The 22,022-nt window shown below is 36.4% G+C and overlaps 1 protein-coding gene across 2 annotated transcripts in view; it reads right to left on the bottom strand.

The window, feature by feature from the left end:
• Positions 1-22,022, bottom strand: part of FAM120A (family with sequence similarity 120 member A) — a 58,115-nt gene that overhangs the window by 12,078 nt on the left and 24,015 nt on the right. For both annotated transcript variants that reach the window (XM_068906715.1, XM_068906714.1), the window contains exons 6-13: positions 21,318-21,415; positions 20,746-21,029; positions 19,273-19,360; positions 15,662-15,886; positions 12,094-12,268; positions 6,173-6,422; positions 4,686-4,800; positions 627-836 (exon numbers count right to left, since the gene is read on the bottom strand). In XM_068906715.1, coding sequence (XP_068762816.1) covers positions 627-836; positions 4,686-4,800; positions 6,173-6,422; positions 12,094-12,268; positions 15,662-15,886; positions 19,273-19,360; positions 20,746-21,029; positions 21,318-21,415 — 1,445 coding nt within the window. The remainder of the gene's footprint in view (positions 1-626; positions 837-4,685; positions 4,801-6,172; positions 6,423-12,093; positions 12,269-15,661; positions 15,887-19,272; positions 19,361-20,745; positions 21,030-21,317; positions 21,416-22,022) is intronic.

Raw genomic sequence — 22,022 nt, 5'->3', positions numbered from 1 at the left:
CCGAAAAGTGTAAAAAAGAAAAAAAGAAGTTTGATCGTTTAGTAAACGGTTGATTTCATCAGTTTCCGTTTTTACAACTAGATAATAACTTTTTGTTGTACCTAATTCATAGAATTTATTTGTATTTTAAAGATGGTTGTAAGAAATGTGAAGATATTTTGAACTTAAAGACCGCGAGAATGACTTTATTGTCTGTAAATTACATTAGAAATAAAGTTTTCTTTCTTTGTAAAACCACTGCAGCTTAGTCCTTTGCGACCGTAATGCCATCTTGATACAAAAAAAAACAACATTACTTGTCTGAAGGAGCAGAGAGAGTTTTCAAATCTAAGTAGCTCATTACATTATAATTGTATTCAATTTTCAGTTTCCAGAGAGGATCAAAATTAAATCAAAGAAAAATTTACATAGTTTACTTTTTACAAAAATCTACCAAAATGCCATCTCAGCCATCAACAGGAAAGTAAGAGACTTAAACAGAGCTGGCAAGTTAGCCCTTCACCTTGTATTTCCTTTTCAAGTAGAAAGACGATACATTAAGTAAATAACGACCGATAAACCACATCTAACACTGATAAAAATTTGGCACGCTTGATATTCTGTTATTACATTCCAAAACTACACACCTGACCATCACAGAGGTCAATGAGAGGAACTTTCTCCCGGCTTGCTTTGATGAGCTTGGTCTGGAATAATTTTCCATCAAAATACATCCACGGACAGCAGTGCTCCCATGGAATTGGCTGTCCGCAAGCATCATTTGCAAAAAGTGCCATATCGACACCACTCATAAATAAAGCAGACAGCTGAATTCCTCGGGGATCGAGATTCTCAATCTGTTTTTTAAAAAAAAAAAAGTAAATTTAGTAAGATAGTAACGAGATTTAATTCAAAATTATTCCAAGAGATATATTATTTTCAAAACACACAAAAATAAAGTAATTTTAAAAAGTTGTTCCAAACTTTTTACGTGCTATTGCCAGTTTGACTAGCAGAGTGCCATATAATCTATCACCTATATAAGCAAAACTGCAATACTTAAAAGAGGCTGGTCCCATCCGTCCATTCTAGAGGTGAGAGAAAACCAAAAAAAACTCTGTTGCCTCAAAGACAAAGCACAGGCAATGATTTCTGATATTTTCTGTTTGAACTCAATTCATCATTGAGGAGCCAGTAAAAGTTTCAAGGAAAATAATAAACATCTGTAAATTGTGTTTCTTGTGTAAAACATGGGATGCATACTTCAGCTGCATTAAGATCATTCATAAATATACAGTACACAGTTTTTCAAACAAAGCTAAAACATACTATAGCAAACAGAAGCTTTTAAGATAGACAGGAAATTAACTGTAGAAAATTTCATTAAAAATAAGATTCTTTTTTTCCAAATAATCTTGCACTTCTGAGATATTTTGTAGAAAGCTTCAGGAATGAGCTCGATGTGAGCATTCAAGCTTTCTTCCCATGTATTGCATTTCCCTTCCAACTCCTTTCTAACAGAATTTCAAATATCTTCTTCAAGATTTTGCTATGATAGAAGGTGGCTCCTATTAATGAAGTACTGTTCTTATGAATATAAGAGCTTTATTTAGAATGCAGGATAGATGTGCAAAGGTAGAATGACATAGTGAATAAGAGCTGATGGTGAAAACAAAGAGGATTTGCTTGCAGCAAATACATTTTTAGCTTAGAAACGAGAGAATATAATCACTAATGTTTTCCGATATACTTTTAAAAAATATCAGCCCTTTCTTGGCAACATTTTCAGGACTTTGGTATTAAATTTGAAAATTAAACTACATTACCTTCCTTATGCATAAGCAACCTGTAAGATCCAAAAGACTATCCAGATCGTTTTGCAGATATGCAGCTGGGTTCAAACTCAGCTGCTCTTTCTGTCTGACTTCAACAAAAAGAGAAGCAGCTGCTTCATATGAAGACAGTAACAACATTGCATGAAATACTGCATCTTTCAGTTAACCAACAAATATTATGGAAATGATCCATATTACTCTCCATGTATGATTTTAAAATAAAAATTGGAGAACAATTTCTAGTAAACAAAAATACTTGTATCCTGTTTATCACTTGCCTTGTCTCTGCCTTTCATTTTTCTGTTGGAATGCAAAAAATTTTTTATCTGGGAATTCCTTTCTTAGATCTCTAAATCCAGCAATTTTCACAGTGGGTTTTCCTCCTCTTTTCATCAAACCTGAAGATAGAGGCAAGACTATTTACTTTGATAACTCTTGTAGATACCTTTGCCAAAATCTATACCCATCGATGTTATCTCTTTATTATGCGGGGTTTTGAAAATGGACACTGAAGACTGAGTTGCTGATACACTGCTGTTCTTTGACACATCCAGCCTTGCCTACACATTTGAGTTTCCACTGATACTCACAGGTACAATTATTCAGCTTTAAGACCTTGAGGTAGATGTCTTGTACCATTCTCTCCCTGAGACTTTTAAAGGCGCTCTTCTCCTACTCTGCTGAGTCCAACGTTTGTCACCTCAGGTGAGCGTACGTGTATTTCTTCTGAACATGCAGGATAACCCACTGTTAGTTCAGTCCTTGGATAGAGGCTGGCCACATGCTTCCCTTAGGGCAAAGTACTGCTCCTCATACAATGCAGAAAATCACCTTTTTAGAAAGTCCACTATCTCCGGGATTCTGAAAGCCCAATAAGCACCCAGTGTTTCGAGCATGAACATCCAGTAAACATCTTCAAGGGGAGTTCAAACATCTTTACGATTCTCCTCATGGACTGCATTTAGGCTCCCGTTAAGTAATCAGCAGTAATGAAGAGTACTCAAAAATGCTATTCTCAGGAGTCTAATATGGTTGTAATCCACATTAGCAGCAATCCAGTCTTAAGTGCTGAAGCAAATAAGCAGTCTTGCAAGAACTCATCAGGTCTTTGCTGTAGCTTTGTCTTGTGTTCCTTCATATCTTTTTTGAGTAAGGAAAGGCCAGAGGAATTTCTTCCTGTTGGATTTTTTTTTTTTTATTTTGAACTTTTGGTATTCATTCTTCGACGTATGGGGAGAGGAAGAGGATTTATTTTTTCCTGTTAAACTCCAAGACTCATAAAATGTGAATTCTCTACTTCCTGAGTGACAAATTCAAACAGATTCTGAAGTGCATTCAGTTGTTTATTTCTCTTTACATTTATTAGTTCTTCTGTGCCTAAGAGTTGGGATTCCACACTCAGGTTTATTTGGTTTACAAACGCAGACTGAGAAGTCCTTCCCAGGGTGCTACATTCAGGAATGCAAGGTAGAGGCTGCTTGTCACCCACAGATGAGAAATCAGTCACTTTCTGGCTTTGAGAATGCTCTTGTTAACTCGGTTTTAGTGGCAAAACATTCCTTAGAAAATCCTGATAGCTGATATCTGCATGAGCTTAATCACCATTGCTTCTGTGAATAGCAGCGCTAGGACTGCTGCTTTTGTGTGTGCTTCTTCTGCACCGTGTATCTGTGAACATGAACAAACTTGGAAAAAAGGTACCTTTCTCTCCTTGCCAATTTAAGGACTGCACGTGTTCGTGCACTGCTGAGAACAGAACTGGTCACCAGACTTTCCTAACTTCGGCCCTCCACCTTATACATAAGAACCTGAAAGACCATCTGAGATGACTTCTCCAACATGAGGTTACATGATGAAGAGGTGATCAGAATCTCACCTCCTTTGCTACGTCGATCACTGGTGCAGACAGGAGATAAGATGGATACCTTACAGTTGTTCATTCCCTGTAAATCTACTGCCTCCCTTATTTGCCAGTTAACAAAAATACCATTGGACTTTAGTTACGTAAAAAAGTGGATCTAAAATTATTTCCATTCAGAAAAATAATTGCTTCAAACAAAGGACTAAATTCTACCATTTACTTGATTCAGAGTACAGAACTTGGTGATAGGTTTTGAAAAAGATTTCTAAGAGCAAACAGTGTAAAAGTAAAACCAAATTTCACGTGTCTTTTAGCCCAAAAATTAGAAGAGGAAATTCCACTGTGAGCATGAAGTGGCTGGTTGGGGAAATACCACAGAGTAAGGGGATTTTGCACAGGGTTGATATGCGTTCTGTATTTACAATAGGATACTGCACTAAACAATTCTATCACTTAACTAGCTGTATTTACTTAATGTAATACTACTGTACTAGAAAACCCAAAAACTTAAAAGATTTTTTAACTTTTAAAATCCTCAGAACAATTATTTCTACAATTCTGTCAGTATTAACAAACTGTTTCCCCTTATCTTCTCCTGCATTTCTTCATTCAAGGTTATGCAAGTCTCTCCATTTCTTTACCTGAAACACAAACTATACATCTCTTTTGAACGCTGAACCATGGTAAAATACCAAAGTCAGCATATTAAGAACTTTTAATGGAAACATATTTGTTTTAAACTTCCAAGAGGCAGTTACTCAGGAAATAGTAAGAAAAGTTGTGTAAGGTAAAACACCTTTAAAATTTTACTAATCGATCGAATCAATGAAACAGCACTGATTAACAGTCTTTGCAACACTTAAAAATACCAAGATTGATATTTACGAAAGCATATGTAAATATCCAAGGTTTTTAGTGAGACAGGCCTATACACATCACCCACTATAGTTAACAGCGTGGATCAGCTGGGAATAAACCTCTTGGTAATGGAAGTCACAGTTAAGAATTACCTTGAGTTCCTGAAGCTGGTCAGGCTCATAGAGCTTTGGAGACAATGCTTGGGCAAGAAAAGCATCAAGTTCTTGGCGACGAAGTATACGAACCCCTGGCCACTGTACCATATACCTACAGAGGAAGCCAATAATTATTTACATCCTTCCTTTAACTGCCAAATTAAGTGGTATTTTATATGATCAGAAATCACCAGGATGCAACAACAACAACAAAGTTTGTGTAGTTGTCTAGACTTAAGAAATTAAAAAGCCAACATCTAAATAGATTTAAAGCTTAAATTTGTTTAACATCATATAGAAGAGCTGCTGGCTGTTAATTAGTTACGTAATTCACATCAGAACAGCAGTCCACTTCCAGTGAAGAAATGGAGAACAGGCGACCAAAACAGAATGTAAGCAAAAAGTAGATTCTAGTACATATAAAAATAAAATAATATAAAGACTAATGGTCTTTATTAAAAGGACTAATGGTAAAAAGATGTTGTGAACCTGTTTTCCAGATAACACATTGTTCAAAAATGATCTAGTCAGCGAATTTTATGCTTGTCATTCCAAACAAGTGCCAAGTAAAACTTCGCGTCTTAATAAACATTAACCTATATATGCCATATGTCACAGGAAAGAAACGGGCTATACAAATGAATGTGAAGTTCTGCTTTGTCTATGATACTGTTTGGTCTATTTTTGCATGCTTACTAGTCTACGAGGAAAAAAAGATGAGCACTTTAGTGCTCCAAAGGCAAGAGAAAGTAAAGTAAAATTGAAGACAAATTTCCACTTATCAGGCTCAAAGATGGCTTAAAATTTTTCCTGTACAACATGCTAACCTTGGATTCTGCCAGATTTATAAGCAATCGTATCAAAAAAATAATCACCCCTTTCCAAAAGGTAAGCATCATTCATTCCTAGTCCAATTTTCAATCTGAAAATTAAACAGTTAAGTATTTTGGATCTTGTGACTTCCTCTTTAATACTATACTTCAACTGCAGGTTATCATCACATCAACTAGATGAGCAATTCTAGCAGAAGGAATCTAGCACATGACAGGCAGAATATCATTCACGTGAACTTTCTCCCTCCTGATAAGCTGCTAAGCAGCTGTCTCTGAAGTACTTTCTCTTTTGCGTTACAACTATCAGCACAACCACTGAAACACCAAATGTTATTTTCTAGTAGGTTGGAGCCTTGAGTGTAACAAGTGTAACCTAATGCAAATGCTACAGTGGCCTCTTTGCAAAACAAGGTATTTTTTCTTCTTCTCCCTTCAGCCTTCTAGACACTGAAGAAAGAAACCCTGAAGCATACAGCATGCTTCTAAGACTCAAAAGCGATATTCTAAAAGAAAAAGACCCCCTCAATGAACTTACAAATATGAATTAGCACTTTCTAAACTCACAGTTTAATACAGTTAAATATGTCAGAGAGATTATGCAGTACAGTAAAACCGTTCCTTCACTCTGTTTTACCTTAAGATAAAACTGACCTTAGTACACAACAGAGCACCATAAGATGAGTGGGCACATTAGTTGGATTGAGCATTGCTGGTGTATCTGATCTCATACAGGCTAAAAATGCCCTCATTCTTCGGTTCTTGTCTTCTACTGCTTTTCCCAGCCACAGCTTCTTCAGATTAGGACAGGTCCATTCCCTGAACGCAAGTGCTTCCACCAGCTCAGGGGTTTGAGGAGATTTGCCTTTGTAAGCAGCCCATTCTTTAATTATCACTGGTGAAACTACAAAACAACAGTTGAAGGAAAAAAATCAGAGTTAAGTAGTATCATGTTTTTAAAACACTGTATGAAAAAGTTTTTGACCTAAGAAGTATTAGAGTACTCTGTACCGACCATCTTTGAATTGTCGTCACTTATAAATTAAGCACATGCAACCAAACATATGGTAGGAATGTTGACGTTAATATTTTCAAATGAATGTACAACATGAAGGAAATACATGCAATCTTTGAAAACAAACTGCCTAATCTGAAAATGTAATTTCCCCCCCAAGTATCTGGATCTTGATCAAAAACCTACAGTGATAAATATAGTACATACATACTATACAAATATTTTCTGCATGTGTTTTTTTAAGAACAATATAAAACTATAAACATACCACTGTCATACTGACATTTTTACACCAGCGCTTTAGAACTTACGTCAAGCTAGTTCATGGTTGTTCAAATACTGCAATGGAGCGAGATCTTAAATCCAAGTTTAAATTTTTTCCCCTTCAAATTTTACCAAACATTAACTTACATAAAGCTTTCAATTTACTGTACTGTATTTTATTAAAAGGTTAGTATTTTTGTGTCTGCTGTGGCCCCTTTCATCCAAACAAAGGAACAAAAAGGCAAAAACAAACCCTCTTCAATTCCATATTGCTGCTAAGGCATTTCTCTTTTTGTATGTTTGAAGGCAACTAAACAGAACACAAGTTTAAAAAAAAAAAAAAAAAAAAAAGTCAAGACTGACAAATGATATCTTTGGCCTTGGAATGACCCCAGGTTTGACACAGCTCAAAATTTGTTTGCACCCTTCTTAACTCAGGGCCCAGTTATGCAGTGCGGAAAGATTCAAGGAGCTTGTTAGTGCAGCTTCAGGTTACAGCCCAAAGAGATTATTTGGTCAGTAAAACAGTGCTGGAGAACAGACACGCTCCTTCTGCTAGGAAACTCTCGGTTATGGTTTGAGAAGTCAGGACAGCCCTGACTGCTGCAAAGATTCCTTCAGCTATCCGACGTCAGCTATACAAATGATTTTATAGTTAGAGACATGCAAAGCACGCCAGAGGCCACGACCCGCGTGACGAAAGAACCTCCAGAACACCCCAAAGCGCTCTCTTATGCTTTTCTGGAATAAAACCACTCTAGCATTACACCTACATTTTATAGCTCCAAGAAAACGTTTTGCAATGATAACATGCAGCAACGAAAATAAATATTTTTATATATTTAGTTGGTAGCCTCACTACAAAATCATGTTCTATTTTGGTTGCTCCTGGTTTTTTTTACATGCCACTAAGCTCTTCAAAATAGGCTTTAACAGCCAGCACAGCTACTCCACTATTTGTGCAGGGCTTATCACACTAGCACTCCCTAACTAACTCTCCACAGTTAACATGAACAAAAAATAAAGGGATGTTTTATGTGGGCTTTCAAATACTGGATGCTTTAATTGCTTTAGGTCTTAGAAGGAAGAGATACTTTTGGACCAAAGCTTCTTAGCTCTCTCAGCAAACAGCTAGCAAACACAATGAGGCTACTGCGTGGAATGGCTTAAACCGTTCAGCAGTAAAAAAATCAAATTGCTGACAACTGATTTAAAATAGTTATTTGTGTTTTGGGTTTATTGTCTTCTTTTCTTCAGCTTCCTTTTGATAATGGAGGCAATATTCCTAGCTACACTCAGTTTTTCAGTTTGGATGCCCCTCCAGAGGCAAACACATCACACTCTGCATGCATATCACACTTAAGTACCCTCAGAAGACTACTTCTTCAGCTGTGATTCCTACAATGGCAGACAATAGCACAAAAACAGACCCTTATGAAACACAACGGTTTCATTATTTTTTCTCTCATATATATTTTGTGCTGTAGCAACCTCCAGTTCAAAAGAGGGGAATATTTTATATTTATGTTTTCTATCTGCAATCCTATCTTTCAACATCCAAAACTGGTTCAAAGCTTTCAGTCTCGGGATGACAACTTCCATGACGCCCTCAGATTAAGGCCACAGGAAGATCACCTCAGTTGGCTCTCAAAAAAATATCTTCAGTAACATGCTGCCTGTAGAGGCTACATCAGAGATCCATCCTGACTTCCAAATTCTGAAAAATAATCATTACTATTGGGAAGGTAACATAATCAGTACTATTGGAAAGGTAACCATTCTTCTTCACGAATGGTTGAATATGAAGGTCACTCTAGCAGACAGGGAAACAGTGTCCTTTCTGAAGGATGGGAAAGAGGAATTATAGCTGCATCACTTGACAAGTAACCGTTGCACTGTTCACCCAAATTTAGCATTTAATGCAACAGACGGATCTAGGACATGTCCATATCTACTTATTTCTCCAGGGCATTTCTTACACATTTGAGAACTCAGTACTGGAACTGGTGCCAAAGTCACTCCCTTCCTCAAATGCTGAGGATCTCTGTCCTCAGAGGAACGCTCGATGTTCTCCCTCCAGGACTTCCACCTGGAGATAAGAAACGTCTACAACATATACACTCAGGATCAGAGTACGTTGAGACACAACACCACAGAGCTAATGTATACTGCTTTTTAATACTAAACTCTCTCCTGCTGATGAAAGGTAGATTTGAATACTCAAAGTAGTAGTAGTAACTGCACAATATATTGACACGTGCTTTGAACATTATCCTCAAGACGCTTTAACATCAGCCCAAGTAAAAAGGTCAGTATCGATCTGTATTAATGTGACCTCCTTGATAAACAGGTAAGAAAGTTTTTACAGGCTCTGAAGTCATCAGCAACAGCATCCTGCATTCTGAAGTTGTCTACTAAAGCCCTCACTGCTAACAACAACTCAGGTGTTTTCTGGTATTCTCTCTGCCTTCTTTTCATAAACTGAACACGAGATGTGATATACCTCATGTCATCAAAAGACGAGCTGGCTAACGCAGATTAATCAAGCCTCATTTCTAACTCTATCATCTTTACTGACAGTACAGCTTGAACCAAGCATGTTTGATTTTGCATACAGGGTGACTGCGCAAGATATGGCTTTCCTTTTAGCAAAAAGAGCGTCAACTGAATACACCTTTGACAGAGAACAGTACATCACGAGGTGGCTAGGCTTAAAATAACAAACACTTGGATCCAACCAGGAGTCACGACAGCTTGTATAAGTGTGCATTTTTCCACAGAGTGGAAAGGCCTGATGGTTTCCTATATCCATATGTATTTATTAGAACCTGGGAAATAACCCATTTCATGGCTTGAAAAGAATAGCAAGTCAGACATTTTAATTCCACTTTCTCACAAGCAAGGGAAGCACAGTCTGTGCTTCTCAGCTGGCAGTAAAAGCACATTAAAGAACTTCGCTATTCAGCTTTTTATATCCTCAGGTAGCTGACAGGAGGACACATATAGCACAGGCATAACTTAGCAGACAATTAGAGACAAAAAACTCACTGATTGCCTCTTCCAATAGTTTTTTTTTTTTTGGTCTTTTCAACTCCATAAAACAATGATGTAAGAGGTAGAAAGAGATTTGTTTTATGAAAAAAATCATTTGTGCTGTTTTGATATTTAGTAATAATACTGACATGCAAAATTTAATACGCACGTTTCATAGCCTCTCATAATCCTCACATACAATGTACTTGGAAATTATTCACCATACAATCATCATGTTGCTAGTGTTATGGTCTGTACAACAAATTTAGACGTTGATACAACCTATTAACTAACTACATGAATCCTAAGGGCAATATATATTTCATTAAAAGTGATTCAAAGTCTTAATTTAGGTTTCTGGCTTTTAAAAAGCAAATAAGTATAAGACAGACATTTAATGAAGGAGAATCAGTACCATTAGTTCTTTATAACCTGTTACGTACTCATCAGAAAAGTTAGCAAGAACTAAGGGGTATGACAAATTGATCTGAGAAATTTGCTCAGGCTGTTTAAGACACTATTCTCCCTTACAGTCTTCTGCAGTCTCTGGCCAAAGCTCATTGCCTTGTAGGAGAGGTGATCAGAAGAAATGTATTCCTGTACCATAGCCCCTTCAAACTACAGGCTTGCATCTTAGCTCAGTCTATCTTTACTGGCTTTTTTAGTTTTGCAGTGAAGCAGCTAATGTTTGGGCAGATGTTCCATTTTTTAAGAGCATGGTCAGTCCTAAGATAGAAGTAGGTCAGGTAGCTGAATGTGTCCTGCAGCAAGACTTGCCAGAGCTCCTGTAAAAAAAAACCAAGTCAGCAGCAGCGTTCTTAACCTCCACAGAGGATAAAACCACTGAAAAGCAGTATAAGTGAAGAGAAAACAGAGATTATAAAGGTATCTCTAGTAGTCTACAGAGAACAGTCTAAGTTCACCAGATGAAAACATTTTGAAGACTGAAGCAGACCTTTAGCACATAGCTATTTCACCACTACAAACCTTGTAGTATACTTTCAAGGATAAGAATCTAACGAGCATAAATAAATACTGCAAGTAACTTTACCATTCTAATTCTGAAATAATCTCCTATCCCGAAATACTACTACGTATGCGTGAGGTTAAGTTTGTGACGATATGTGTGCTAGAGACATTTTTCAAATGGGGTACATTTCAATTCCCACAAAAAATGCTAAGATAAACAATTTTTCAAATACTGTCAAATGATTATCCTCTTCCATATGAGCATACAAAACCTACACATTTAAAAAAGAAAAGGGAGAGAAAAGGGAATGAAAATAAAGTTTACAACTGATGACTCCTACTTTTACCATTACATATGAGGACTGTGAATGATGCTTTCATGCATTCTAAACATCTGCCTCTTAAAAACAGTCTAGTGACAGCAGACTCCTATGTATAAATACCATTTCTGCTGCTGCCATTCACTTAATGCTTTAGCTTTCCTTTAACCTTTCTTAAGATGCCATTGTAAAGTTCGATCATTTCCTTTTATGCATTTCATAGTAAAAAACAAAACAAAACAAAAACACAACACTTCATGATATCAGGAGGTTGAATTTTCTGGCATGACAGTAATTCCTGGAAGTAGAAAACTTAAAAAGACAACTTCCAAATTAATATGAAGATTAACAGTCATCCCTCTGATTGAATTAGCAAAAGCACATTTTGACAAGTCTGTTCACAAAAGTTTAGTCTGCCTTTACCCGAGGCATTACACCTGAATTCTACAGATTATAAAGGTGAAATTTTATATGTAAACATTTGAAAGTTACTAAAGAGACTCGTACACTTCACTAAAGCGCACTTAACTATATACTGGGCACAACAGAGGGACCGGTAAGGAAAGCACAGGCATCTAACATTTTTGAAAAAGACTGCATGCACATTTGTACGTATGGTCACAGAACAGATGCTTCCTATAATCAAGTTTTGCCACATACTTTGAACATTATGACCAAAAAATGCCGCTACTTTGTACAAGCCTGACAGGAGCTTGAATACACATTTAAAAAAATAAACTTCAGGACTTGCTTATAAATGGTACCATTTTAGTTATTAAACTACTATAGGAAATAAAATTTTGAACTAACAACATCTTTTTCTATAATCTACGGGATCAAAGAACCCATAACTTCCTCAAGCTTTCGCTACACTCATGAAACCTTAATAACCATTCTCATTCAAATCGTGGTACAAACGGATATAAAAATATAGCAAAGGTAAGAGAAGTAAGAATAGATTCTATAGTACATACATTCTGGTGGAAGTCTGTTCTTTCTAAAAGCAAGTCTTTCAGTTTTCTTTCTGCTTTCTGCCAAACTAAACAGGACTCCGTAAACATACTGACGAACTGGCCTATAAAGTAGAGCAGCAGGAGGCAGGTCTTTGTTGGCTTCATCTTCTATAGAAACTGCAATTTTGATTTCGCCCTTTGCATGAAAGAAAGTAGAAAAATATCACGTGTTATAGCGAACAGAAAATGTTTAGATCCGCACACTAAAATTAATCTAATCTAGTTAAGAAAAAATGTGATTCAGCATTAACGTGAATCTCAGGCATGTGGAGGATTACCCTACAATCTGCTTGCTTTCCTCCAACAAGTCTCCAGTCCCTGATTATCCCTGTTGCTCTTCAATTTTTCCTCTCCATCACATGCCTCTTTTTGGATGGATTATCTCCAGGTGAGGATTATCTAAAATTGATCTTCAAATCCTGATACTTTTAAAAGTGAAAAAGTATATATGACAATACAGTAATGCACTTACAGAATTAACAGACATTCAACGTACACTTGAAGAACAAATGCTAAAAGCTGATCTAGATTTCAGACAGCTATTTTAAAAATGTTCATGTGGTCTAAAAAAAACAGTCTAACTTTTTGGTGCAACGATTTGAAACAGTATTGATGGACTCAATATAAAAAATAACATTATGAGCAGAACTGACAAAAAAAAAACCTGTGAATTACCAAAATAATGCTTTTTTTATTGGGTGTAAAGAAAGCTTTTGCATTTTATATCTTCCTTTACAGAAAAAAAAAAAAAAAAGAAAAAAACTCTACAATATCCCTTATACCAACAACATACGATGTTTTCTGTATCTGCCTATCCAACCATGTTATGTCTTTCTTGGAAAATAAAAAAGACCAACCCCTATTAGAAAGGGTATCAAGAACCACCAATATCTTTGAAGGTTTACTCAACTTTCAACTTTTTGCTGGCATCAGTGACCTTAACAAAACTGTCTTAAGAACAGACCCCATCCATTGCCAGGGATGCATCTCTCAGATTAAGCACCTACTCTTTTCTAAAAGGGCAATTTTTCTTCCTGTTTTAAAATACCACCAATCTGTATTTTTATGTAGGAGGAAAATGGAAAGCTGTAACATAATTCAATAAGATCAACTCCTTCTCAAGTAATGCAACCTGTGGAAGATCCATGTCCATCAGAAAAAACTTTCTTACTGTATCAAAAATCCTAAAAGCAAATGAACTTAAATCACCACATGTAGGGAGAATGCTAGCAAACAGATTTATAACTGTACTTGAAATAGCCATACTGGTGACATTTCCAATTAAACTCTCCAGCAAAGAGATGAGGTATAGGGAAACATCGTATATGTATCTTATATGCTTGGAAGTCTTTGCAATCAGCACAAACCAGAACACAAAATAGAAACTGGTAGAAATCGTATAAAGCTATAAGTGTTTGACTACATAAAGATTACTAGTTTACTTCACCTTTTTAATGTTGTCTCAGCTTACATTAAAATCTTTACTATATACACAGTATTAAATACAATATGAATAAAGAGTAAGAAAAATGATTATTTTTCTTGTATATATACATTGTTACCACAGTTAACTTCCTGTCTTTTTTATTTTGGAAATATATTCTTTAACTTATACTCCATAGAAGTGACAGCCAGTCAAGGCAAGGAGCCTCCTTTCCCCTAAGCTCAGACTCTGAAGTTTCAGCATGGAATACTATTCCTAAATTTCCAAGCTAACTGGACTGTAGAAATATATCAGGGAAATTCTAGAGATTTCTGAAACCAGGTAGAAGACTGTCCATTTGCCATTCAAGATGAATCCAGCACTGCAGATACAGACAAAACTTTCACCCCTAGGAAAGGAATGAATTAACTCTCCTCTTCCCTCCTCCCCTCTATTTAGGAGAGGAGAGAAGTGTTTATGAATTACCAATAAGAATAAATAAATAAAAAAAAAAATCGGGGGCAATTAACCCCTTCACTGCCTTTCTCCCACACATCAACCTTTATTTTCAATGCTGAGAAGCAAGTACTCTCTTCTGCTAGTCGCTGTGTCCCTGCCTATACTTGTCCAAAAGCACTTCAGGAAGTGGGAGAAAGAAAAACCGTCCGAAGCAGTACTAATTTACTTCGATGCAGCAGGCTCTAGTTTGACTCCCCTCCCTCCTCGTTGGAGGGACATTCTCAAATTTAGGCATTTAATTGGTTTCTTCCCATTGTGAGATATCATATCAAATATCCAGGAGTATTTAAATGCGCTGCGGGTGCTTGGCTATACAAAGTACGAAATGGAATTGGCATCTACGGTCTTCTTGCTACCTTTTGATTCTTCCCCGCTTTTCTTCCATAAACATGGAAAGTAGGTACAACAATAGGTACAACAATACAAGCAATGGTACAAAATAAACATGTGGCAAGTAGGAAATCCAGAGCCAAATCTTGATGCAGGAATATTTATTTGCGTGCAATTCAAATCTCAGTCATGGACTTCGTCTACTCTCCTTTTTGTAGTGAGCAGGACTTTTAGATGAATACAAATGAACAGGAAGCGTCAACAATGCCATTTTGCTAGGTACCGTACGAACGCATACTCTGACGGGATCGACGTATATGAACCAGTACTAAGTACTTCAAGCGCTACAGTGGAACAGGATTAAAACTGTTAAGTTCTGTTTTCACTTAGAAGTAAAAGTGAACTAAACTTTTGTCTTTTGAAGTATAGCGAGCATTATGCTGCTGGAGCACCACTCTTCTGACTCCTTACTGGTTCAACACAAAACATGCTTCGGCAACCTCCCGCTACGCTGAAGCAGGTGTTCACTGTCTATTTCTGTAAGAAGCTCTCCCATTGCTTTTGGAGGTATCCTTTTGTGGCAGCTCAGGCAGGTTTTTTTTTTTTTTTTTTAAACCAGACATCCTAAACAGACAGTGTCCTAGGCTGTGTGAAAATGCTTTCAGCTTACCTGAGATCTGTAGGCTAGCAGATAAAACAGCCAAACCAACTGCCAAACTTCAGAATATCATCATCAAGTTAACCAAAAATTACATTTGATGATTATACAAAAGGGATTTCTTATGGCTGCTGTATTTCTATGAGGGCTAGGTAGCAGGGATGGAAGGTATCAAACTGTGAGGGAAATCAATCCAAGTATTCTTTAACACTGAAAATAGAAAAGACTTGGCAGAGACGCCAAAACACACACAAGTTTTTAGATGGAAACGGGTACTCTTTCTCTCTCTACACACGTATATATACACACACACACACAGGTATATAAAAACATTTAAATAATACTTTCAGGAAAAGGGAGTAATTTTGTAAGTAAGTACTTCTAACAATAGTCATCTTGTATTTATTGGAACAACGCATCAGACCAGATCAGTGGTTAGAAAACACGGGGGGAAGAAAAAATCACTAGAAGCACTAAAAAGGATCAAAACTCAAAGCAACAAAAAGGATGTAAATTTCTGATACTGTTTACCCAGAGATGTAAGTGCAATTATCCTTACCAAATCACTGTTTTGTAGTACATAATTTTAAATGTCATACCTTGGTTAGGACATGAAAGATGTAGGGATACATTAACCCCTTCTTGTGCCTGTGTTCTGCCACTCTTAATACTTCAGGTGCTACAGGAGGTAATGGAGGGGTGGTAATATCCATGTGATTTCTGGTGGGCATTGACAACAGGCATGGGATTTGTGGATTACTGGCTTGATTCCCTTTGACATCAGCTGCCTGACTTCCGGAAGAAGCACTAGAGGAACCTTCTGCCTGTAACAAAACATACAAAATAGAGTGTTTTTGAAATGTGTATGGAAACATACCAGAAGATCGACCAACTTATTAGCAGATCTCCTTCTTCACCCACAACTGAAAATAATAATCTTTGTTTCATGTTGCATCAATATGGATATGTAAAATACATTATCCAAAGTTTGCTAAAAGATTTTCAAAGACTAAAAACTATCTGAAGACTTTTGGCCTTTGTTTGGTAGCAAAAGGTAATTAGTGAAAAAATAAATACTACGGTAAAGCTTTTATTTATTAAGAGCAAGAGTGACTATTTTCTTCTTTAATTTTTATTTGCATAGTGCAGAAGGGGGAATGATGGCCTCTTAAAATACTGATGACTTTGTAACTAAGTATTTCTGAGATATATCAACCAGATGGGTTAACTGACCACAAAAACCGTCACAAAGTCACATAGACAGAGTCTTTAATTTAACTAGACTGCCATTACCACACCCCTGCTCTGCTTATATTTCTAAGCAAAACAGGAAAAACTATATAGTACAATTTAAGACATTAAAAAGATACAGCAGCATAACTTAAAAGCACTATAGGATTTTTTTTTTTTTTTAATATAATCAAATTACTTCACTTTGTGAAGAAGAGAAAAAGGGAAAATGACCCTATTTTCTGATTGTTAGATATTAAAGTGGTGTTTAGTTCCATTTCTAGAAATTTAATTTGTATATTTACAGCCAAAATATGATGTATAAAAACGTAAAGGCTTGTAAAAAAAAAAAAAAAAAAAAAGCTTTTTATGCGCATTGGTGTTATACCTTTCATAGATACTACAAGCAGAAGCAAAAAAGTAGAGTTCATTCCTAAATAAATCTTTGCTTTCAAAACAGAGTTGTCTTTAGTTTAAGAAAAAAGTTCATACTAATTTACTGCCTGTATAATATAAAAGTTACTTTTGAGAATGGCATTTATTTCGTACACCTGCTGTCACATTACGCACGAGTATTTTCAGTTTGTGCACAAAATTTCACATGCTGCATAAGACTTAAACAGCAAAGTTGAAATTGAAATGGTCAAAGCCATAAAATCCCACAGAAAGCACAGGGGAGAGAAAAAAGTATGCCCAGGCAAGCTAAGCTTGTTCATTTCAGACTCTTTACGAAAAAGACAAACCCACACATAAAAATGATAATAAAAAAATTAAAAATCCACCTCCAAAAACCTTCTATGAGAATGTGCACACTGTTAAAAAAAACCCACACGTTTTAACAAAATACTGAAGGAGCAACACTACAATTACATTTTAAACACAAGATCAAAGAGGCTAACATCCCTGAAAGATCATTTTATAGCTGGTAATTCAGAATTTTGTTGGTGTATTACCACATATATTTCCTCAATAGTTTAAAGATTTGTGTCCTTGCCTTTACTACCCCAACAACTGAATGACAGCGGTACTTGACCACAAACAGAAGTTTACGGAACTGCCCTGTACTGGAGGAGGGGGAAGATCCAGCTGCAGCAACGTTGTCCTTGTTCGCATCAGCCTGGTTCTTTTTGAGCCTGTTTCAGGGGTACTCAAACACCTAAACTGAGGAATCACTATAGTTACGAGTAATGCTGTTAGTATTATTCATCTGCCTAAATGAGGTGAGCATGCGTTTGTCACATCACACAGTGATCACACTGTGAGACAAATACAGTCCAAGTTTTTTGGACATCTAAATCAAAGAGAAAGGACTATCAAGACTGGTGCTACCTGTCTGTGTTAAGCTAGATTTTGAACACTTTACCACAGAAATTCACATATCTCACTCCAAAAAGGAAATCTGGAAATTTTGGGCAATTGATATAAACAAATTAAGAAAACCAGAAGCGTAAATACTTCTTTTCCTAATCATTTTGCTTACACCTCTACAGGAAGTACGTTCATCTACAAAGTCTCCCCGCCATGCTTAACACGTACAACTGTCTTCTCCCATCACTGAAAGCTGAAGAAGGAGTTTGCTATTTAAAAAAATACACAAGTAAAACTCAAAGCATTTATACATTACATTGGATGCATTTCACTTGGACTGCATGCATAAATCCATCTCAAAGTTTAAACACTGCTTATATAGCTGTAATTCTATGTCTACACAGACAGACAGGCATGCCCTACGGTGTGTGCCACAGTCCTAACGCATCGATCACCCAGCTTGAGGGGAAGTAACACTACCGGGTGCACCACCACCCGCTCCTGGCCATTCCACTCATCTTGATTTCCTTCGTCTAAAGGCCATCAGGCTGTACAGCATACATTCAAGGCTCCCTGCAGTTAGGATACAACATGGTTCATAAATGTCCCCTAATACAGGCAAAAAGCAATATAATAGGTCGCATTAGCATTTTGCATGTTGTGACTAATCCACAGGCAGATACAGTTATCATATGGGGCGTTGCCTGCAAAAATAAATAGCACTGCTGGATGAAGTCATCAGCTTGATATTTTAAGCACAAAGCCAAAGTTTACTAGAGTTTCTATGACAAAGGTACAGGGAAAACATTCTTCTTTTTTCCTACAACACAAGTAACTCGCAACTGACGGGGGCTTTTTTTAAGATAGATTTAATAGTTTGTGTGCAGCCCCATCACAAAGACACAGAGATACAAAGTGTAAACGCTTGGAACATCCTTGCTAAAACAGGGTAGAACCTTGGAATAAGGACTATCAGGCTCGTAATTTGACAATGGTTTTAAAATTTGTTTTTTTACCAGAAGAAATTTAATAGGATAATGTTAAGTCTTTAGCAAGGGCTCAGTTATCCCATCCTTAGTAGTTAAGTACCAATACATGCTAACTGGTACAACGGAGCTACTTTAAGATGCTTTATGTGTAATTCATACTAGGCAGCTGTAACAGCCTTTTATGCCTTTGCTGAGTTTTAATACACACAGTTGACAACAATTATAAACCTATAATGGTCTCTGTGGCTAATTTTGAAATGTATGTTAGAGGTGCTCTCACTACATTGTAAGTTAGAGGACCAGGACCTGGTCGTTATTCAATTTAGTCTGCTGTACTCCTTACTAAAATCACAATAATACACTACTGTAAAAATGGGTAGCAATATTCATGGATGAAATGGCTGTAAAAAGTAAACAAGTTTATAGGTTTGTTTCTGTTGTATTTTGTATCTAGTATTTTCCATCACAGTCTACTTAATTTTCTTTTTCATGTATGTACCACAATATTCCTCCTTACTTCTTCCTGTATTTTAAAGCCATTGCTTTGTAATTCACAAAAGAACTTGCAAAAATTTACTCTAAACCCTACAGATTAATTCTGAAAATTCTACTCAGAGGTTTGCTATAGAACTTTAATACCAAAAAAAAAAAAAAATTGTAACAGTCAGAACTTAAGAAATTACCTTTGTTTGGTCTCCCAGATCTCCACGTGTTTGACTTTCTGACTGGGTTCCTGTTTTTTCCCAGCCTATTTTGTTCCCACTGACATGGCTGAATTAAAACATACAGAAAAAACAGTATTAATGTGCTCGTTAAGATACAATGAGATAGTTCCATTAACTATATCAGCGAGAAATGACTTTCATTTTCAGAGAATCCTATGTACTAGAAATTACATTTGTAAAAGTCTTGAAGACACTTCAGCAACTACATTTTTTTTTATTTATACTCTGTCAATATTTGGACTGTATTTAAAAGGTATATGGAAACCTTTACAATAAATAATGTTCACACAGGAAAATTTCTTGAATTTTAAATATTTTTCACTAGGCCAAGTAATTTCCCTCAGCGAGGGGACTAATTCTACAAACAGTCATATAAATGACACTGGACTCCAGTTGCTAAACTCATTCAGAGTTTACTATAAAAGTAAAAAAGACAATAAATACTATGGAATTTTCTGAAAAATATTGTATATCCCTTTTTCTAAAACAGGTAAGTTTCCAGTTTCTACACTGTATGGAAACTATGTAAACTTATTTGATCTATTAAGCAAAAACAACAATAATACATATAACATCAAAAGACTACATCAGAAAAGCAAAGTTCAAGCCACCTTTCGTAACTGTAGATACACTCAGATTTTAAAAACACGTAGAAATATACTAAGACACAAAAGCCCAAACTTTTAGGGGTATTCATAGACTTACTAAAGCCACAGTCTTTGATTCTCACATAGCAAGCCACTACCACTAACAAGACAAAAGCAAATACAAATGGCCTCTGTTCAAATTTCCTCTTTGTAGGTCAGTGAGCAGTAATCAAACGGAAGTCTGCACAACTTTATTGCCAAAGACAGATACATGATCTAACGGTAGTCAGAAATACTTCAGCACTAAACAAGGCACATCGGTAAGAGAGAACATTTTCACTGCTGCTTTGCTCTACACATAGTCTGCCAATGAGAGTTCTTAAGTCACTGCCTTAAGTTTTGCATTTCTAACATTCACAACAAGTTTTACTGCAAAACCACGTTATCCCAAAATTCCAGAAGCGTAAAACCCACAAATTCAGGAAAGTTTCATATTTTTTGGCCATTGAAATTTTAATGAATTATATTGTGGAGTAAGAATATTTTTATACAAAGTAAAGAACTGTAAGGTTTTATGACATTTACCAACATCTCACAGAATCTTTCCTTCTTTCAACAGACCATGAGAGCAGAAGTGGAAAAAAGGCACCCTTCCTGGGTTTTGGCTTTCTGCTTTTTAAAGAACAAGGCGACTAGAGTGTACAGATACGTTTGCAGTCAGAGTGACCTGAAGGTCTATCATCTCACTAATGTACAGATTTCTTTACTTCCAGGATACTGATAAAAGATTTTGAAAATAAACTTATTTTAATAGAATAAGAAAGCATTCTCATGAAAAACTTACTTCACTGCACCTCCATTGCCTTCATCATTGTCGGAGGAGGAAGATGTAGACGAGGCAGGGAAATAGGTTGAATCGACATGATTAGGGCTCCCGCTCTGAGCTGGGTTTATTGGAGAAGATCGCTCATACAATGGTGTATGTTTTCCTTCGTGAGGAATGTTACTGTAGTTGTTCTGCTCAGAAAGACTTTTTCCACCTGTTTCCAAGGTGATGGCTGGCTCAGAGAGACTATATGGGTATGGACCCTGACCTTGGGCACCACCCTGATTGGACATCTGCTGGGCCTAAAATAAAGTAAATACCTTAAGCAAAGATAACAAAAAGGCTTTTGTTTTAAAACAACACACGTTGTTTAAATAAGTGGCATTTTCCAAAGGTACACAATTAAACCTCCACCTTCTTGAACGTTCACAAAAATTCTTCTCTTGGGGCCTTCAGCATCATTATAGTTCCAAAGTTAAAGCTTACAGTAAACACCTCTGTTAAAAGGTGAGCTATACATTCCCACCTAGAATTTAATTCAGCTGGCATGTTTCTTACACTCAGCCTGAGAGGCAGAAGGCTATACTTACCACAGGTTTTGCTTGTAGTGAGGTCTGTGGAATGTTAAGCATCTGAGAAGGAACATATGGTGGCACTATACCAGGCATCCCAAACTGATTTGGTCTGGCTGTTTTATTGCAAACAGGTGAAGGAGGGGAAATAACACGCAGGGAAAAAAAATACACTCATGAAAACGTTCATTATTTATTTGACATAACATTTACCTTTACCCTTTTTATCCTTTTTGCTTCTATTTGTTTATTTGTTCTTGTTCTGCAAGCATTACTGTTTTCTGTTTTGCCTTGACCAAGTCAATTTTATTTACTTTTACCTCTTAATAAAAACACACTTTTCTCTGTAGTGCATGAAGTCTTTTTTACTTGTCTCACCTTCACTCAACTGCTTGTATCTCTCATTAATGCCTACTTCTATTCTACTTGGGAATCAAAGGAAGCTGAATGGGAAAAAAGCCCAAGAGTGGTGATAAGCAAGAAGTTGGCAAAAACAGCAGCACACACTGTTGGCAGTTTCTATCGTGTGAATGTTTGACCTAGTGTAGCCCTAATGCTCTTTCATGTACCTTTTTAAACGTAGACGCAAAAAAGGAAGGAAAACATCTACTTTAGTATATTAGCAGAGTAACTGAAAGTCTTCGGAAATTTTCAGATAAAATTATGTTTTAATGTTAAGAATGAGACATGTGGTAGGCCCACTGATCACGTGGTTAGTTGGTA

This window comes from Struthio camelus, chromosome 14 (assembly GCF_040807025.1).
Source record: "Struthio camelus isolate bStrCam1 chromosome 14, bStrCam1.hap1, whole genome shotgun sequence".
Taxonomy (NCBI): Eukaryota; Metazoa; Chordata; class Aves; order Struthioniformes; family Struthionidae; genus Struthio; species Struthio camelus.
This window is presented reverse-complemented; position numbering and strand designations above follow the sequence as displayed.